The sequence below is a fragment of the Carassius gibelio genome, chromosome B1 (genome assembly GCF_023724105.1).
Source record: "Carassius gibelio isolate Cgi1373 ecotype wild population from Czech Republic chromosome B1, carGib1.2-hapl.c, whole genome shotgun sequence".
Taxonomy (NCBI): Eukaryota; Metazoa; Chordata; class Actinopteri; order Cypriniformes; family Cyprinidae; genus Carassius; species Carassius gibelio.
In genome coordinates this window covers 22,687,770-22,705,899 of record NC_068396.1, presented here as the reverse complement: position 1 = coordinate 22,705,899, position 18,130 = coordinate 22,687,770, and the positions used below count along the sequence as shown (strand labels likewise).

General features: G+C 34.9%; 1 protein-coding gene across 1 annotated transcript in view; it reads right to left on the bottom strand.

Annotated features, from left to right (window-relative positions):
- Positions 1-1,837: 1,837 nt before the first annotated feature.
- The window catches only part of arhgap10 (Rho GTPase activating protein 10), a 65,405-nt gene continuing 49,112 nt past the window's right edge, over positions 1,838-18,130 (bottom strand). Inside the window, exons 20-23 of the mRNA XM_052547058.1 lie at positions 16,791-16,950; positions 6,162-6,266; positions 4,377-4,468; positions 1,838-2,995 (exon numbers count right to left, since the gene is read on the bottom strand). Coding sequence (XP_052403018.1) covers positions 2,907-2,995; positions 4,377-4,468; positions 6,162-6,266; positions 16,791-16,950 — 446 coding nt within the window. The 3' untranslated portion in view covers positions 1,838-2,906. The remainder of the gene's footprint in view (positions 2,996-4,376; positions 4,469-6,161; positions 6,267-16,790; positions 16,951-18,130) is intronic.

Below are 18,130 nucleotides of genomic sequence, written 5' to 3'. Positions count from 1 at the left end.
GAAACCCAGGCTAAATCAACCTAAAATATTCACATTTTTAAATGCTATTTGAGTGCAAGAAACAATAATAATCAGACAGTTCATGGTAAATTTTTATTGTGGATTTGAAATGTTATTTAAATGTAAGCTTTAATAGATAACCACTCTATCCCCCCATTCAAATAGACAGGAGCTGGTCTTGGATGCCGAAATAGCTGTTTTTGTAAATATGGCCATCAAGTCAACTGACTTTATTTGTAACTGACTTTTTAGTTTATCCCAAAATTAACATTATGTCATCATTTATGCACACTTGAGTAGTTCCAAAACGTTCTGACTTTTTTATGGGGGAACACAAAATAAGACATTTGGTTTTTTTTTTTATATACATTCAAAGTCAAATGGGTCCATTGTTGTTTTGGACCCCATTGAGTTTCCTTGTGTGGTCAAAACCCAGAAACATTCTTTAAAATATCTTCTGTGCTCTGCAGAAGAAAGAAAGGTTCAATATCAGGATGAGTAAATGATGACAGTCATTATTTTTAAATATCCCATTTTACTGAGAAAAGTACCACATTACTGAAGTATAATGGTTTGCGAATGACATTTTACATTGATAGGATCAGGAACCACAAAAATCCCTTTAACCGCAGTTGAACAAACTGCAGTCATTCTGCAAGAAATGTGCACTTATCATGTGTGTATGATGGGGTCATGAAAGGAAATGGGAACAGAAAACAGGAAATAACCTAAACCCGAACCAGTTGCTACAACAGTGTGTGCTAACCGCTGCGCTGTGGCTTCAACAGAGGAGTCTATTTTGATGCAAATGGATTGTTTTTTTTAAGCACTCCATCCAGTAAGGACCTAGACTGCCGTGTGCTCCAGTTCAAGCCCAGTATATGAGGAGGCAGTCCAAATCTGCTAGGAAATGAGGATTTAATCCACTTAAAGGGGGAGAGGTTTAATGTAAAAGCTGCAGAGCAGCTCCAGGGCTAGAAGTGTGTGGGAGAGAATAAGTCACAATGCTCTAAATGCAATGTATGCAATAGACAACAGTTCATTTACATACAACAGAAATCCGGTTGTGTCGAAATGACAGGTATCAGTAACAAAATGTTGCTTATATTTGGACAATGAAATTCCAATAAACCATCAAAATGCTTCCTAAGAGTTTGAGCCAATTACAATGCTCTAACAAATCTAATTTAGCACACAATTTAGCAAGAAATGTCATTAAATGGGACAGAAATTAAAATGTATGTGTTGGTAAAACACAACAAACCTTAAAAGAAATAAAAGAGCTATTTTTATTTTATTTTTATGAATTTCTAGAAAATGGCATCACTGAGTTTTTAAATGGTATTTTGGGCTATATTTGTGAATGTCAGCAATACGGATAAATAATGGAAAGCCACTGCATGTGCGAACATGTTTACCAAAAAAGATTTTTACAGTAATTTTAATGTAATTTAACGCGTTTCATGTGTGTAGTGGCTATTGTTTATCCCACATACAGTATGGTCAAGATTGCTATTAAACAAATGCAAACATATATGGGAGATTTATGGGTTGTACTAATCAGGTAATGAGGTTTTGAATTATTAGACAAGTTTAAGTTCTTCAGCAAAAGCCTTAGTGTCTTTTTGACCTTGATGGGAGCACATCCACACAATTAAGTTAATCGACATTAAGAAAATCACACACAACACTATTTTATTTTTCATTAAACAACAGTCATATCACAAATGTTTTTTTCCCCAGTAAACACATTAGTGGTCCACAGTGCCCTGCAGCATTTGGCTTCCATTATTTATACACATACTCTGGCATATAAATAAAAATGAAAAGCAAGATATTAGAATAAAACACTTTATTTATTTAACATTGATCAACATAAAAAAAAAATGATATCAATGCCAAGACCTTTTCAGAGGTCATAAATCACTGTCTGAAATCACCGCAGATCCGCTCAGTCACAAACATGAACCCGTGGAACAAGAGCTCTTAGAAAAATGAAAATGGTCTCATTAAACATCAGTGAAGTCCTGCCATTTTTAAGGTTTCTGCAAAAACGATGTGGTAAACTTCAAAACTTTAAAGAGGGAGAGTGCTTGGCTTTTAAGTTTCTTTGCATAAAAATAACTCTATGTATATAACACAGATGTAAGACTTGGCAATATTTAATTTGACGTCAATGTATGCGTTACATTTTTATTTATCGTCTCTGTTCTTCAAAATAATGTTAAAAACTATATACAGAATAGCAAAAAAAAGTTGCTCTGTTCCGAGTTATTGAACAGCGTCCCACATGCCATGCGTAATAAATTGAAGGCACAGCATCAGTTTTAACCAATGCGAAAGATTTAATAATCACATACATATTTCAATATCAATAACCGCCAAGCACTACATTTATGTCTAATATACTCTCTAGTGTTCCACTAAACCAAGACACAAAACTGACAAATGTTCACTGCACTGTCATAAGGTTACACTTTTTTTTTTCCTATACATCATCACACGCCCAATTAAATGCAACTTGATAACATTAAATAGAAAGATACTCAAGGTATCTTTGAGTATTGAGAAAACTAATGCTAAATAACCCAAACTACTTGGCTAAAATTATAACATGCAATAAAAAAAAAAAAAAAGAGGACAACACAGTCACAATGACGGATGCGTATTTTCCCACACAAATTTCTATTTACATTTCTTAAAGTGTAGTCTCTATGTATACAGCACATCTTAGCTTATACTTGAACTCAACACCTGTGTTTTTGGATACAATATATATTTTTCCTCTCAGCGTCTTTAGTGTGGAGAAGGATGGAGGAACGACAAGCAGTGCCACTGTGAAAGAGCCGCCGAGACCATGGATACCATGTATATAAAGAGAAGTGTGAGGATAGTTCTTTTCGGAGTTACAGTATCTCCACATAGTTTTCAGGGATGAGTCCTCGCTTTCCCTCCAGCACACCCTCCAGCCATCCGGGCTCCCTGGAGAGTTTCACTGCAGAGCAAAACCACGGACACAGGTAAAAGTCTTACTGCAGCTCTTCTGTCACACTGGATGTCAGACAAGCAAGAAATCCTCATTGGATGGAAGACATTTTTTATTTATTTTATGTGGATAGTTAGCATGGCTGATGAATGTAAATTACATGGGTATGAGTTAGGAAAGTTTGAACAACTTCTTCTGCATTTTATATGTTCATTTTGGGAGGAAAATATGCAGATTGGGTTCAAAGTGTGTTAAACAGAGTTGAAAGAACTGTTAAATTAGCCAAAGTGTTTAACAAGCAAACACAAGAGATCTGTGAATAATGGGTGAAAAGTAATTTTTAAGATGAGAGCAGCACTGAGGAATTACAGTATGTTAGGGTTTATAAAAACTGTGAATGTTAATTATCACTGCATACTGAGGATGCTGAACATTGTCTTAGACAAGAGGCAGAGCATGGTGAACCATCGATCGGTAATGTGCTGGCCTGTATGAGCAAACAGCGGGATGCCTGGACAGGTAGTTACTATGATTTTGCTGAATTATAGAGGACAATCTGTCATTTCAATAAATGTAATGCATTAGAACACCCTGATGAATGATGAAAGGTGAATGATGTTAGGGCGAAAGACAGAAAAAAAAAAGATGAACAAAGAAAGATGCAGATAGCAAAAAAAAATAAAAATAAAAATAAAAGTCATATATGAAATCACATTTACAATAATTTTGCAAACTGACTAGAGGCAGAAAATCTTAAATTCCATCTAATTTCTATTCTCCTCTAGTAGCAAACATGCATATAAATGGCAATATTTAAAATCCCAAAACTTTATTCATTTATTATTTTATAATTTCTTCCTTTCTTTTTTTTTTTTTTTTTTTCGTGTCAACATTACATGCCAAGGGGTGCTTTTGCTGGTTTAAAAATAATTTCATAGAATTAAGGATTACAGATATTATTTATCTGGTTATTCTTATATATTCATTTATTTTTCCCAAGCACATTTTCCACACGCAAAATAAAACAACATTATTTTGGGTGCCAATAAACAAAAATGTACATTTTAAGTTGGCTCAAAATCATTTTTATTTTAAGTCCAATAGATCAAGAGTTCCGAATTGCTTCATCTGAAGTTGATGAGATAATGTCTTCAGAAAACAAGAGCTGTGATAGTGGTTACGGCCCTCATTTCCTTGTGTTATCTATCTCGTCCTTTGTGAATTGATTTTAGGGGATGTTACACCCCTGCCCCTCTTCCCACCCTCCACCAATGCTGATATAAGATCAGATTATTTATTTTTTTCTTTTCTGTGCTAGTAGGACCCACCAAATCCAATATGTCTGTGGATTCGGGTGAGTGCCTGTGGCAGTGATAACGCCAACACTTACCGTCATGGAAGATTGCGCCAACCTGGAAAGAGAGTTCGGAATCGTGTTCAGCCTCACAGGGGTACACAGCTTTTGCCTTCATGAGGGTGACACTGAAAAATGGAGGCAATCAGTTAGTGGGCCTCTCGCTATTCGGAAGGCTGGGGATTAGGACATGACTTTCCATCTAGCTGTAAAGTGGACTCGGCCGAAGTTATCAATGAAAGCATTCTGCATGATTAACGTCTGTCCTTAAAAATCCTAGAGCAGAGTGTTGAAGTAGAAGAGAAAGAAGATAGCCATCAAAGAATAGATATGATTAAAAAAAGAAAGAAATATTAAAGGAAGCTTTGGCAGATTGCATGTATTCAAACAACATTGCACGAGCTCGCAGCGGCAGTGTTCAAAGTCTGAAGTGCGAGGAAAATCTGCGCTGAAACTGTGTTACTCATCAGCTGCTCAGTGACATTTCTGATGCATTTTTTAAATACAATAAGAAATGTAAGACAATAATAATGATAATAATTACAACAGCTCTATTAATACATGTATTATAACAATCACACAGTGTTCAAATTGGGATCTGTAATTCAAATGTTTTAAAAGATGTCTTTTCTGCTCAGCAAGTCTGCATTTATTTCTACAGTAAAATATATAACTGATTCAAGAAGGCAGTCTCAAAGTGGCCAAAAAATATAATTTAACTAACTAATTAATTTTAAGTTAAATTATGCTTTTTGTTGGTATTAAAATGTAAAAAAAAAAAAAAAAAAAAAAAAAAAAAAAAAATGTTACGTAAATATTTTTAAACTGTTGTTTTGTAACATATTTTTTCATTTATTTGAAAAGCTAGACAAAACAGAAATAAAAAAAAATAATTAAATGAGATAAATAAATTTTTAAATAAATGTATGCAATGGTGAAATAATTGAATTTTAATTTCGATGCTTCTTTAGAATTTACACATAGTTGTCTTAAGATTTAAATTTGTGACCTCAAAATATATTTGCTGAGAATACAGCAACAATGTACTCTAGACTCCCTCACTAATTCATAACACCATTCAACACCTGCAAGCCTGCTGAATGTTTTATATATTGCCACATAACAATGTGTCCTAAAGTTAATACACGACCCAGGCAGACACCCAGAAAGTTCCTGCGAGAGTTCTAGCGAAAATGTGCTCTTTACAACTGCAACATAAGAAAGACGTCATTCCTGAAGGTCAGTCATTTTTTTGCCAACAGCTTTTTAACAGATTGAAAATACTTTAAATTGAATGAGTCTGATCACCTGCAACTGGGCATCACTCATTTTATAGGATGGAAAGTTAATGCATCTTTGTGTCTGGATCAGTACTATAGATCATTGCAATGGTCCCTGCCTGGAAAGTATGAGACACAGAAAATGTGTGTGTGTGTGTGTGTGTGTGTGTGTGTGCAGGTGTAGTCGGAAATAGAGCTGAGAAAGCAGAGATGACAGAGAGAGAGAGAGAGAGCAGAGTTGTGTCGGCATGTACAGGAGGGAAGGAAAAGTTGGTGTGTGTGCGAGTCGGTTTCTAAGCAATGACAGATGAAGACTTTGCGAGTGAGTGAATGCATGTGTGATTGAGTTAATAGCCTGAGGCTGAGAGCTTAAGTGAGACTTGGAGTGCGAGTGAAAGAATCAATGAGATGGTGAGAGAGTGTGTGCGGGAGAGGTTGAGCCAAAACTGGCCAAACTCACTTAAATTAACAGATTGGAACAAATTAATTACATGCTTTGGAAAGGAGGTGTTCCTCGGGGATACGTGTGTTTACATCTTACCTTTCCTCAGGTTTATTCTTCTCAGTTCCTGCAGATCCAGGTTTCACCGGTGTAACAGAGGCAGGGGAGGCAGAATTCATCCATGAAGCTGTGGCAGTACATATCCTGCAGAACAAAAAATGCCACAAAGAATTTATACTGTACCATCCCCATAGAGTAAAAGATAGAAATTTTACAAATACTGTCAGTGAGTGGAGAAAAATACAGCTCATGTGGGATTGTAGTGATACATTTAGTTAAATTCCACAAACTGCATAAGTTTATGCTTATATGCTACTTTTTGAAGAGGTGAACCATCCATTTGTTAACATCAAACACATAAATACACAACAGGAATAACAAAGAAGAGTAAAAAACAGACACAGTGTGCAGCATTCCTCACACACAAACGTCTTCATCATTATTCCTGCTCAGACAGTCTCACAATCTCAGATAGGGAGAAAGAAGTGAAGGTTATGAGGAAAACTGCCCAACCTCCACTAGGAATCTGAAGGATTTAGAAAATGCAAATAATGCAAATGAGCACTTTAGATCAGAAATAGCCAACAGCAGGACCAGGAAATGCAGGAGACGAACTGCAGAAGTCAACATTAAATGATAATACTGCCACTCATAAAAACTAATCATGCCATAAAAAGGGTATTTGCTTCCATTTGAGTTTATTAAAAGAATATTTTCAAAACATATTTATTAAAATTCCTTAGAATCAGCACAAATCAGTTATCATCAGTAATCATTTTAAAAGTATGAAATAAAGGAACAGTCAAGATAAAGATATAAACCTGCTAATTGTATATTCAAAACATGATTGTTTTAGGCATGCTATTAAATCTCATTCTCAAAACTGTGTGCATTTATTCCTTTGATGGCAAACCTGATTTTTTAAAATTATAATTATATATTTCTTTATATATAATTCTAATTTTATTTTATAATTTGATTTAGCTGAAAACAGTTAAATAAATATGCAAAATAGTTCTGCTGCTAAATATTTCTATGCAAACACACTTTTCATGATTAAAGTGTTTGATGAAAAGAAAGTTCAAAGTTTTGTGGGGAAGTCATGGCCTAATGGTTAGAGAGTTTGACTCCTAACCCTAGGGTTGTGGGTTTGAGTCTCGGGCCGGCAATACCACGACTGAGGTGCCCTTGAGCAAGGCACCGAACCCCCAACTGCTCCCTGGGCACTGCAGCATAAATGGCTGCCCACTGCTCCGGGTGTGTGTTCACAGTGTGTGTGTGTGTGTGTGTGTTCCCTGTTGTGTGTGTGTGCACTCTGGATGGGTTAAATGGAGAACATAAATTCTGAGTATGCGTCACCATACTTGGCTGTATGTCACTTTCACTCACTCACTCACTTACTCACTCACTTACTCACTCACTCACTCACTCACTCACTCACTCACTCAATCACTCAAAAGAACATTTATTTATATAAAAAAATTGTGCAACATCATAAACACCTTTACTGTCACTTTTGATCAATTGAATGCATCCTTTCTTTAAAAAAGGTAACACAATAATTGCACACAATATTAGACAGCTTAATAATAGTTTCACGTAACCAGACCTTCAGACTGAAGGCCTGGAATTCATGGCAGCTTTCATTGGCAAAGGCCCGCCCATGAAGCTGTTTGACCAACATCTTAAACAACCAATCACAGTATGTTTCGTTCATCATCACGTTTCAAGGTGTGGAAATGTCGCCATGATAACAGACCGGTGTGTAAAACTCTCAAACATATTTTAAATATTCTATTTCGCAAACTTTAAATATTTCACATATGTTTGAAAATCCAGTGTTTAGTTGATCGTAATAAGTGCTCGTCATCACAGTTGTAAACAAGATGGCTTTCTTCTTTCGTGAGGGGTTTGGCGTCATGGCATCTTTGTTTCCAGGTGGAACGTTAAAGAACGCAACACACATCTCATGGAAATCCTGTAGAATTTAACCAATCCGATGACGACTTCGACACTCCTGAAGTGTTTCCACTTTTGTGTCACATATGCATCAGACGTTTAGCCAACAGTCCTGTTTATTAGTACTTCTAAAGCACATACCGTATTTTTCGGACTATAAGTCGCACTTTTTTCATAGTTTGGCTGTTCCTCCGACTTATAGTCAGGTGCGACTTATTTATCAAAATTAATTTGACATGAACCGAGAGAAATGAACCAAGAGAAAACATTACCATCTACAGCCGCGAGAGGGCGCTCTATGCTGCTCAGTGCTCCTGTAGTCTACACTGAAGACATAGAGGTAATGTTTTCTATTGGTTCTTGGTTCTAAATGAATGCGACTTATAGTCCATTGCGACTTATATATGTTTTTTTCCTCATCGTGGCGTATTTTTGGACTGATGCGACTTATACTCAGGTCCGAAAAATATGGTATTCAGTACGACCATATTCTAAATGCCTAATCCTTCCCAATACCTAAACCTAAATTACCTTACTTACTAATGATAGGCAGCAAATTAAGAGTTTAAAGTTAATGGTGTGATGAGAATTGGACCTTAAAATAAAGTATGACCCAAAAAAACAAACCTTTAGATTTTCACTTCAATGCCATAAATGCTCAATAGAGCTAAACTCACTGTAAGTGCAAAACTACGGATAACAATTCCAACAAAGCCATACTCTTAATTAGATTCCAGTAACACTGGTTTGAAAACTCAAGAGAATGAAGACTCGAGAGAAATGTGTGTGTGTGCTGAAGGTGAGGGGAGTGAAGGACTTGCAGGTACAGGAATAGTTGCAGCACAGGGGCAAATGAGGAGCAGTGTAGTCCAGCAGGAGAGACAGAGGAAAAGGGAAAGATAGAGAAAGAGATATATATGTACAGTATGTATAGAGAGAGAGAGATGCAGTGATTTATGACTCTGCAGAGGGTCTGTGAGTCCTCAGCTGCTGCACATCAGCATGAGACTCCAGCAGCTCTGCAGTGCAGCAAATCCACTCATTAACCTCACACCAGCCACACACACACGCACACACACACACACACACACACACACACACACACACATCCCTCAGACCAGCCGTGTGAGTCCCAGCTAATACACCACACATGCTGCTCCATACACGTTAACGCTCACACACATTTTAAATAAAGGTTATGCTAACGGTGTTACATCAAACATCACATCTCACCAGGGTAGCGAGTCACTCCAGAAAAAAAAGTGTTTACACACTCTTATCGGAATCGTCAAACTCTACAGAAAAGCTAAATGAAGTGGAGACAAAAATTATTAATTCAATATGGTTGCCCTGGCAACCAGCAGAACCACAGAAAAAAATATAACTAAGCCAAACCAAGAAAATCTCACTCATTTCAAACTATAAAAAAATAGCACTTGACACAGAATTGCATATTACGTTTTATTTTTTGATCCTCAAATAAGCATCTTATTTGAAGAAGGCAAAATAATATACAAAGACTAGAAACAAACAAACACTGAACTACAGTTTAAGAGCTCAACGCAACTCATTTAAGTTTTGCTTGTATAGTATTGGATATGCATTGGATGTAGTGTATATTGACATGCTGCATGAAACAGCCTATGAGAATCCAGTTACAGTATTTGGCCCAAAAATTCTAAGTATGAGGGCAAAAATGCCCCGTTTGTATTTGTGTCTTATAGTTTTATCATATGACATAGATTAGAATATCTGGTACGATAGCAAATGTGAGCTTGATTTTATACAATATTTTAATAAACAAGAAGTTAATAATGTGTTACATTTACACATTTAATGTGTTACATCTTGTTTGTTTGTTTTTTCTTCTCAATTTTACCCACAAAAACAGTTCCAAACAAATCCAAAGCAGAACTGCTGTGCGTCTGTGAACAATAGTCCTGTTTTGTTACTGAATACATCCACATTTTTCATCAGAATCGAGTGAGCCAAGATTCAGTGACCCATTGATAAAGGCCTGCTTCATCTCTGAATGAATCAGACATTTAAACGACTTGGCTGAAAGAATGACCGAATGACTCACTCATCACTTGCCACTACCTACTAGCAATTTGTTTAATATTTAGAGTATAACTTTTATTTTATTTTCATATCAGAAAATCAGATTTCAATATTCAGTAAAAAAAAACATTAAAACCTGTAAAGACTTATTATTATTATTATTTATGCAATGTTGAGATATTACTTTCTAAAGCTACTTGTTTATGTCTATTTAATGCTTTGTATTATTTAAAAAAATAAAAACTTTGATATTTTGGGGGGGGGGGGGTAATTAATTAGATTAATTGCTCAAAACATCATGTAAATAATAATAATAATAATAATAATAATAAAAAATGTAACCGCTTGACTTCCCTAATTATAATAAAATATAGGAAATTAGGTGCTATATTTGGTCACCGTTTCAAAGTTTTTAAAATGTTCCAACACTGATCTATGTATTTCAATTAGAGCTGCACGATTATGACAAAAATTGTCGATAATTCCCTTGAAATTGTAATTGCGATTGTTAATTGTTTGATGTATTTTTATATGAAAATAAACAAGCTGAAAACACTCTAACTGAAAAACCTTTAGTGCTTTTCTATAGTACTAAATCTATGTCATATGATGGGATTACAATTTTTCCTTTCTCTTTGGAGTGTTACAAGCTCTTGGTGCAAGAAGAAGATGTGTAAAGTTGCAAAGACTAAAGTCTCAAATCGCCACAATGTCGTATAGATGCTGTGCATTTCACTGTGAAAATGCCTCTGCGAAAAACTTTGTTTGGCCTTTCAAAAGAGGACATGAAAGAAATGATGTTTATATCAAGATTATAATAGGTTTTATGTTTATGTCTCGTCACCACGCTGGACAGGGCATCATCAATATGTTAAGGCACGTAACATTTTCGTCACAAGCTTGAGTGTATTAGGCCAATCACAACACACTGGATAGCTGGCCAATCAGAGCACACTTCGCTTATCTGACTGATGAGCATTGTAAAAATCGACACGTTTCGGAAGGCGGGGCATAGAGGAGAAACAATAATGTACATTATGTGGGAAATAATGTGGGTTTTTTTTTTACCTTAAACCGTATAAACACATTTCATTACACTAAATAATGTTATTTTTAGCAGCATCATATGACCCCTTTAAGCCTCAAATGCCAAATATACATCAGATTGGTTTCTTCTTTAAATTATAAAAAAGTAAAAAAATATAAATAAATAAATGGTATTATAATGTCATATTTACTAAACTATAACTAAATCTTAAAGGTGTTGTATGTCAATTTTGCAACCTGCGTGTATGTCAAAGTCCAAAGAAGAGGGGCCGGGTGAAAAAAACTCTCCAATATATAGAATTTGGACTGCAATACCTAGTTCAACCACTCGGTGTAAATCCTACATACAACACCTTTAAGCGTGCAGAATAACATAAGTGGACTTTAAACGATTAATTGCCACTTTGAATGATTGCCTAATTGTGGCATCCATAATTTTAATTGCGATTAGAAATTTGAATAATTGTGCACCCCTAATTGCAATTAATAATAAAAATAATACTTATTATAAATATTAATATTAATAATAATAATAAAAGATTATACACAATCAAAAATATATATTAGGGATGGAGCTGTTCAACTTACAGTTAAGTTTGTATTATGGATTTAGAGTCACCGTTTGGGTACTATATGGTATGTGCTATGTTTAGAGAAACACCAAAATAATTACTGTCAAATAAAAATAAAGAAAATAAGAATAATCTATCTAACTACAAGCAACAGCACCAATAAATACAATAGAGTAAAGATACAAATAATAATAAAAAAATTCTGGGTAGGTCTAACATTAGTTTTTAAATACAGAAATGTAATAAAGTAATCAAAAGTAAAATAGCATTGCACATTTTACTGTATAAATTAAAGATTGTCTGTATTTATGTTACAAAAGCTATTGTGAGCGATTTCCTTGTTGTTGCTGTATGATTAATATTAAAAAAGTGCAGTCACTTTAAGAAAATGCACTGATCCAGTACGTTCAGCTGGTTATGTCCAGGGTTCTAAATTCATTTTGGCGGGTGTTAATTAAAACTTACTAGCCAGTTTGGCTGGTGATGCATGACATGAGGCTGTGTTCTCGGTCATTTATACCCTGGCAGCACTTCCTACATTTCCCATGAACACTGTGCTGTAATGCTACGTGATGACGTTCATATGCCAATTGGCTGCACACAGTTTGCAGCGAAACCAGCGCGAAAAAACATGGAAACGAATAGAGCGTCCATCAGAAGACACAAGGAAGAAGAACGAATGGAGCCAGAGCAGGGAGCATAGACTGAAAGAGGAGGGAGTTAGCTATTAAAGAAAAAAATTAAGATTAAACTAAATGCGGCGGTGGTTGGGACAGATTTCTGGAGGCGAAAAGAGGAACGAGGCAGGGGATGAGGATATTACGGAGCCCCGCACGTCACCTGTAGGAGAAAAAAAAAATCAATCCGTGAAAACGGTTTTGCAATCCGCCCCCTCAGTTTATAAACCGTACTCACTAATTCAAAAACTAATCGTAGCCATGGATTCCCAATCCGTGCGCTCAGATTTTGTAAACCGTACCCTCGGTTTTTTAATCTGTACCCATGAATTCATAATCCGTGCGCACGCTTTCGCAATCCATTACCCTCGGATTTGTAAACTGACAGGCATTTGTAGCTCCGCCCCAACAGGCAGATTCATTTATGTTTATTAAACATTATTTTTCATAGTATCCAATGAGTCCACGATCAGCATTCACAAATAGTCTTCTTTTTAGCATTTATTTTACATTAATCACCAATTGGATAAGACACATAAAAATAAACGCTAAAAAGAAAATAAGGCTAAAAAGCAATACAAAACAAATAATGTGACTGTTATGTTTTCATTCCTTTTCTCTCTAACTGAATGCAATGTTATTTTTGGCCTCATTATTTAATAATAACATTAAGAGTGAAACATGCATCTAACTCCGGCAGGTGGGTGGGGTGGGTGGAGCTTAGTATAATAAAATCACAAAAATAAGTCTTCATGCATGTTAAGAAAGAATTGTACACAAGCATTTCCAAAACTGTCAAAGTTTATTTAAAAATAAAGCAATTCATGAATTATTATTTTTTTCTCCTACAGGTGACGTGCGGGGCTCCCTAGGATATCGACAGAGAAACAAAGAAAAGAAAATTTAATGCCAAATGGCTGACGGGTCATGAATGGCTTGTGTTTGATCACAAAAATGTCGTAATGCTTTGTCAGGATTGCCACATGTAAGTTACGTGAAATAAAAAAAACAAAACAAGCAATTTCGTGGTGGGAACTAATCATTTTAAATTTGAGTCAGTGTATATTTTGTTGTATGCATTGTACTTTATATGTGTTTTTCATGCCAACAATGTTAATAAAATGATCAAATGCATTCAGTGGCACTCATAATTTGTTATTTTTACAGAAAAATGGCTAGTGGAAATTCTGATTGGCTGGTAACTTTAGAAAGTTACCAGCCACATTGGCTGGTGATCAAAAAAGTTAATTTAGAACCCTGGTTATGTCTGCTGTAGTACAGTATATTAACCAAGACGTGCATTTTGGCATTATTTTTGTGTTAATTTGTTGATTCAAACACAATACTTTAGAGAGAACCTAATATTTGCCTGTGTTCTGAGTGCACGCACAAATCTTCTCACTGCACACATAAGCTCAAAAAATTACAATTTGGAATTTTGAAAAATGTCACAGGACACTGCTATTTATGCAAATACAGATTGACTGATCTAAGGATAACAATTTTCCACATTATGCCAGGTATCGATATGACAGATTAAAGAAACAGTCTGTGCGGAAACATACCTCTCTAAAAAGGCAAGAATACAATAATTGTCTCATCAATTACACAGTGATCATCACCTGTCAACATCTAAAACTTCATTAAGCGTGACAAAGCACAATTCAGCATTTATCTCGTTGGATTTCTACTACAGCTTCACTATGATCTGTGCTCTCCTGCTTCAAGGCCAGGGGCTGGGAGATTTACAGATAAAACAGGTGACAACCTCGTGACATATGAACAGGAGTAGCTCTGTAAGCGACAGTGCCTGCTAGAAGGGGAAACAAGGCGAACATCTCCCTGTGTCAATAGTGTTTATGGGGTAGGGCCGTGGCCACCTGTCCCTTGGACAAACAGCAGGCAGGATTTACAGGCGCACAGGGAGCCGCTTCCTCTGATGGCAGAGAGTGGGAAACGGCAGGGAGAGAAGCAGAGGGTTACATAAGACCAGCACCGTCTGCGCACAGGACAGCAGGCCAAGAAGAGAGAGCAGCATGTGCTCAAAGAGTAAGAGTAACTCTAACGTTTAGGGGAAAAGGGGGAATGTGTGCACATGAATGTGCAATTATGCGATGAAGGAGGGGCAGGATCAAATGGTGGTTGTGGTTAATGGACATGAGTGAGAACTAAATCTATCCAAATTGGAAGTGGACTGGTGGAAACAGTGAACAGATGTGTGGATAAAAAGTTTTTTTTTTTTTTTTCAGGTGAAACTGCAGAATGTGGTGGGCCCCTATTAGGATTCAACACAAGAACAAACACACAGCATCTGAAGGGCTGTGAAAGAGCTGAGAAACTAGAGGCAAAACCTCTGGCAAATAACACTGGCACAGGATAAGACTCTCAGCCCAAGACCTAACTCAAGTTGACAAGCACAGGCTTGAGCTTAGAAACCGAACAAAATACCAACACACACACAAGAAAACAAAATAAATTAAATAAAAAATTAAAATAAAAAACTCTGGAAGTGAATATGGTAGCGCTTAAGGGATGAACAGGTTATATTAATATATATAGGGCATCAAATTCAAATGATTATTTTAAACTGATAAAATTGTAAAATAGATTAAAACATGATGCACCTGCCTATCACTGCTTTTTTTCTGAGCAGTGTTATTTTATTGTTATTTATATACTATTATATTTTTTTCATTGATATTTTGGCTTTTATTTTGAAATTTTTAACTTTCATTCTATTTTATTTTTAATTACTATTACTATTTCGTTTTTTTTTTTTTTTTTACATTTCAGTTTTAGTTTTTATTTAGTTCCATTTAATATCAGTGTTTATTTCAGTTAGTCCCCAAGGCAACATTTCAAATTTTAAAGTAAAATAATTTACTTTTTTCCCCCCATTAAATATTTGGCAACACTTTGGTTTAGGGACCACTTAGCATTATTAACTAGTTCCTTATTATCATACATATTACTAGTATATTGTCTATTTAATAGTACTTAGAAATCACATATTAATGCTGTATTCTGCATGACCATATTCTAGATCCCTTAATCCTAGCCCAACTTAACAACTTACTAACTATTAATAAGCAGCAAATTCATAGTTAATAGTGAGATTTGGTCCCCAAAACTAAAGTGTGATGTAATATTTATATTTTAACTTTGAAATATTTTTTCTTTTCTTTTTTAAAGTAAAAACAGTTTTAGTCTTAGTTAACAATAATATTCCTGTTTCTTACTTGTTCAGTTTGCAGGAGATTGTTAAACAGTTTAAGATTGACACGTTATATGTAAGGTTCATTTATTCATAAATGTGCTTTAAAAGTAAAATCTGTTTTATTATAGTACATTGCAAAAACAGCAAAGAAACTTCATCTAAAATTAATTTTATTTCTAACATTATTAGAGGCAAAGACTGGCTATTCTGGAGTGTTATATAAAATTATATATATATATATATATATATATATATATATATATATATTTTTTTTTTTTTTTTTGTGTGGTGTGGTATAAAATGAAATTCAATGTAAAAAATTAACTCAAGTTTTAAATCACATGACTTTTTTTTTTTTTTTAACAACACCAATGCTGGGGAGTAACTAGTTACACGTAATGGAGTTTACATGTACTGATAAAAATTGTGTTTATAAAGTTACTTATGAAAATGTAAATGATTACAAAGAGGGTTACATTTGAATATTATCAAACACACACACACACACACACACACACATACACACACACATACACAAACTTAATATATTTCTTACTCAAATTGCATTGACTTTTAAAATATGAATAACTAATGTTTCAGGAGATTAGGACACAAAATACCACACATGCTTATTCAATAACTGATTTATTTCCTGTTATGGTTTATGTATAAGCTTTATTTTTTAAGATATTTTTTTAAGGAAAACATTTTTTCCAAGGCATTATTAAATGCCAGTGTCTCTTGTCATACAAATATTTAAATTCAAAAACAGTATCATAGCTATTAAACTATATGTTGTCATGATTTTAAATCAGTATTACAATTTTACAGAACTGTGAGGTGCTAAAGTCTGATTTTGTGGTGGTTGTGCTTTCAAGTGCATTTTATAATCTTAATTCACTTGATGATGAATACTACTGCCTTGTTTAAATGTAGGAAAATAATGAGAAATTTAGTAAACACATGTAATCAGTTACATTACATTAATAAAGTAACTGAAATAGTTACACTACTCAATACATTTAAAATAGGGTAACTTGTTATCTGCAACCTATTACATGTCCAGAGTAACCTTCCCAACACATAAGCATGTTATGACATATGTTTTGGAGAGAGATGAGTCTATGCTACATACCCGGTGCTCTCTGGCAGGGATGTGCTAATGGTGGCGTGATGATTCTTCGATTTCTCGGGGGGCGTTCCGGAGGCGTTCGAAGACTGGGAGGAGACCGACTCATTACTGCTCACTGATGTCTCATCGCTAACCAGGGCTGGACTCTCAGAGGATGGAGAGACTGTCAGAGCAAGGGAGCAAGCAGCAAGAGACAGAAAGAGTGGTAAAGAAAACAGTTAATGTACAATAGACTAAACAATATAACAATGAAAAAAGAACATATTGAGAGAGAGAGAGAGAGTTCAGAACCATTCTTGAGATCAGTTCAGACTGTTAATGAATATGTTATGTGAATACGCATAGTTATGATTTTGGTAAGTAGAGATGAGAAATGAGCTTGGCAGGTCAGTGTGTGTGCATGTGTTCGGTTGTACTGTATGTATGTGGTCTGGTAAAACTAAAAACTCCATGTTTAAAAATAAAAACAAGATTCAAATTAGATGGTGGTTTAATCAAAATGTTTTGAAAATTATATGAACATTTTCTAAGAAATGTATTATGATCCATCTAAGTTTTTTTTTAACTCTCCTCATATTAGTTTTTTAAAGTTTTTTAAAGTGCTTTAAAGAAGCATTTCAAGAAAAAAAAAATTATAATCTTGAGTGTAAGGATTCATATTGCACCTTCTTTAAAAACAAATCTTGAGGTGATATTTTGATCCTTTTCTCATCCTTTCTCATTCTTCATGCATTTGTAGAAATAAATTGACATGTTTTATTTCTGAAACTGACAGATCGTTATTGGTTTTAACACTCCGGTGCAGCCAACCAATGTGACAGCTGCCATTTACATTTAAAACCCAAAAATACTTGCATAAAAGTCACTGTTCTATATATCCTAATATTTTACCAATAGCAATTGTATAGAGTATAGTATTTGACTGGTCACACTTTTCACCCTAAGTTTCATATATCCCACACAAAATCTAAAACCGGAAAATGCTGATGGTTTAGCTTTTTTCCTAAATCCCCTTTCTATAGTACCATCCCACAGCAGAGAGGTCTCCACTAAACAAATAATTAGTGTTTACTATCTTTTGTAGAAAAGGGTGGTTAGTCTGACCCTGAAAACTGAAGCATTTTCGAAACCCAACACTTCTTGAAAAAAAAAAGAAAAAAAAAAGCCAATACTAGTTTGAGAACACCTGCACAGCTGTACTGTAGAAGAACAAGTGAAGAAATAAAACCCTCATAACTGCTTAACTGAAAAGTGAAACTGGAGACACGGTCTGCTTTGTTCTATACTAAAAATAAAAATCCACTGTTCAAAACCGTCTGAAATCATTCCTTTTGGGTGGCGTA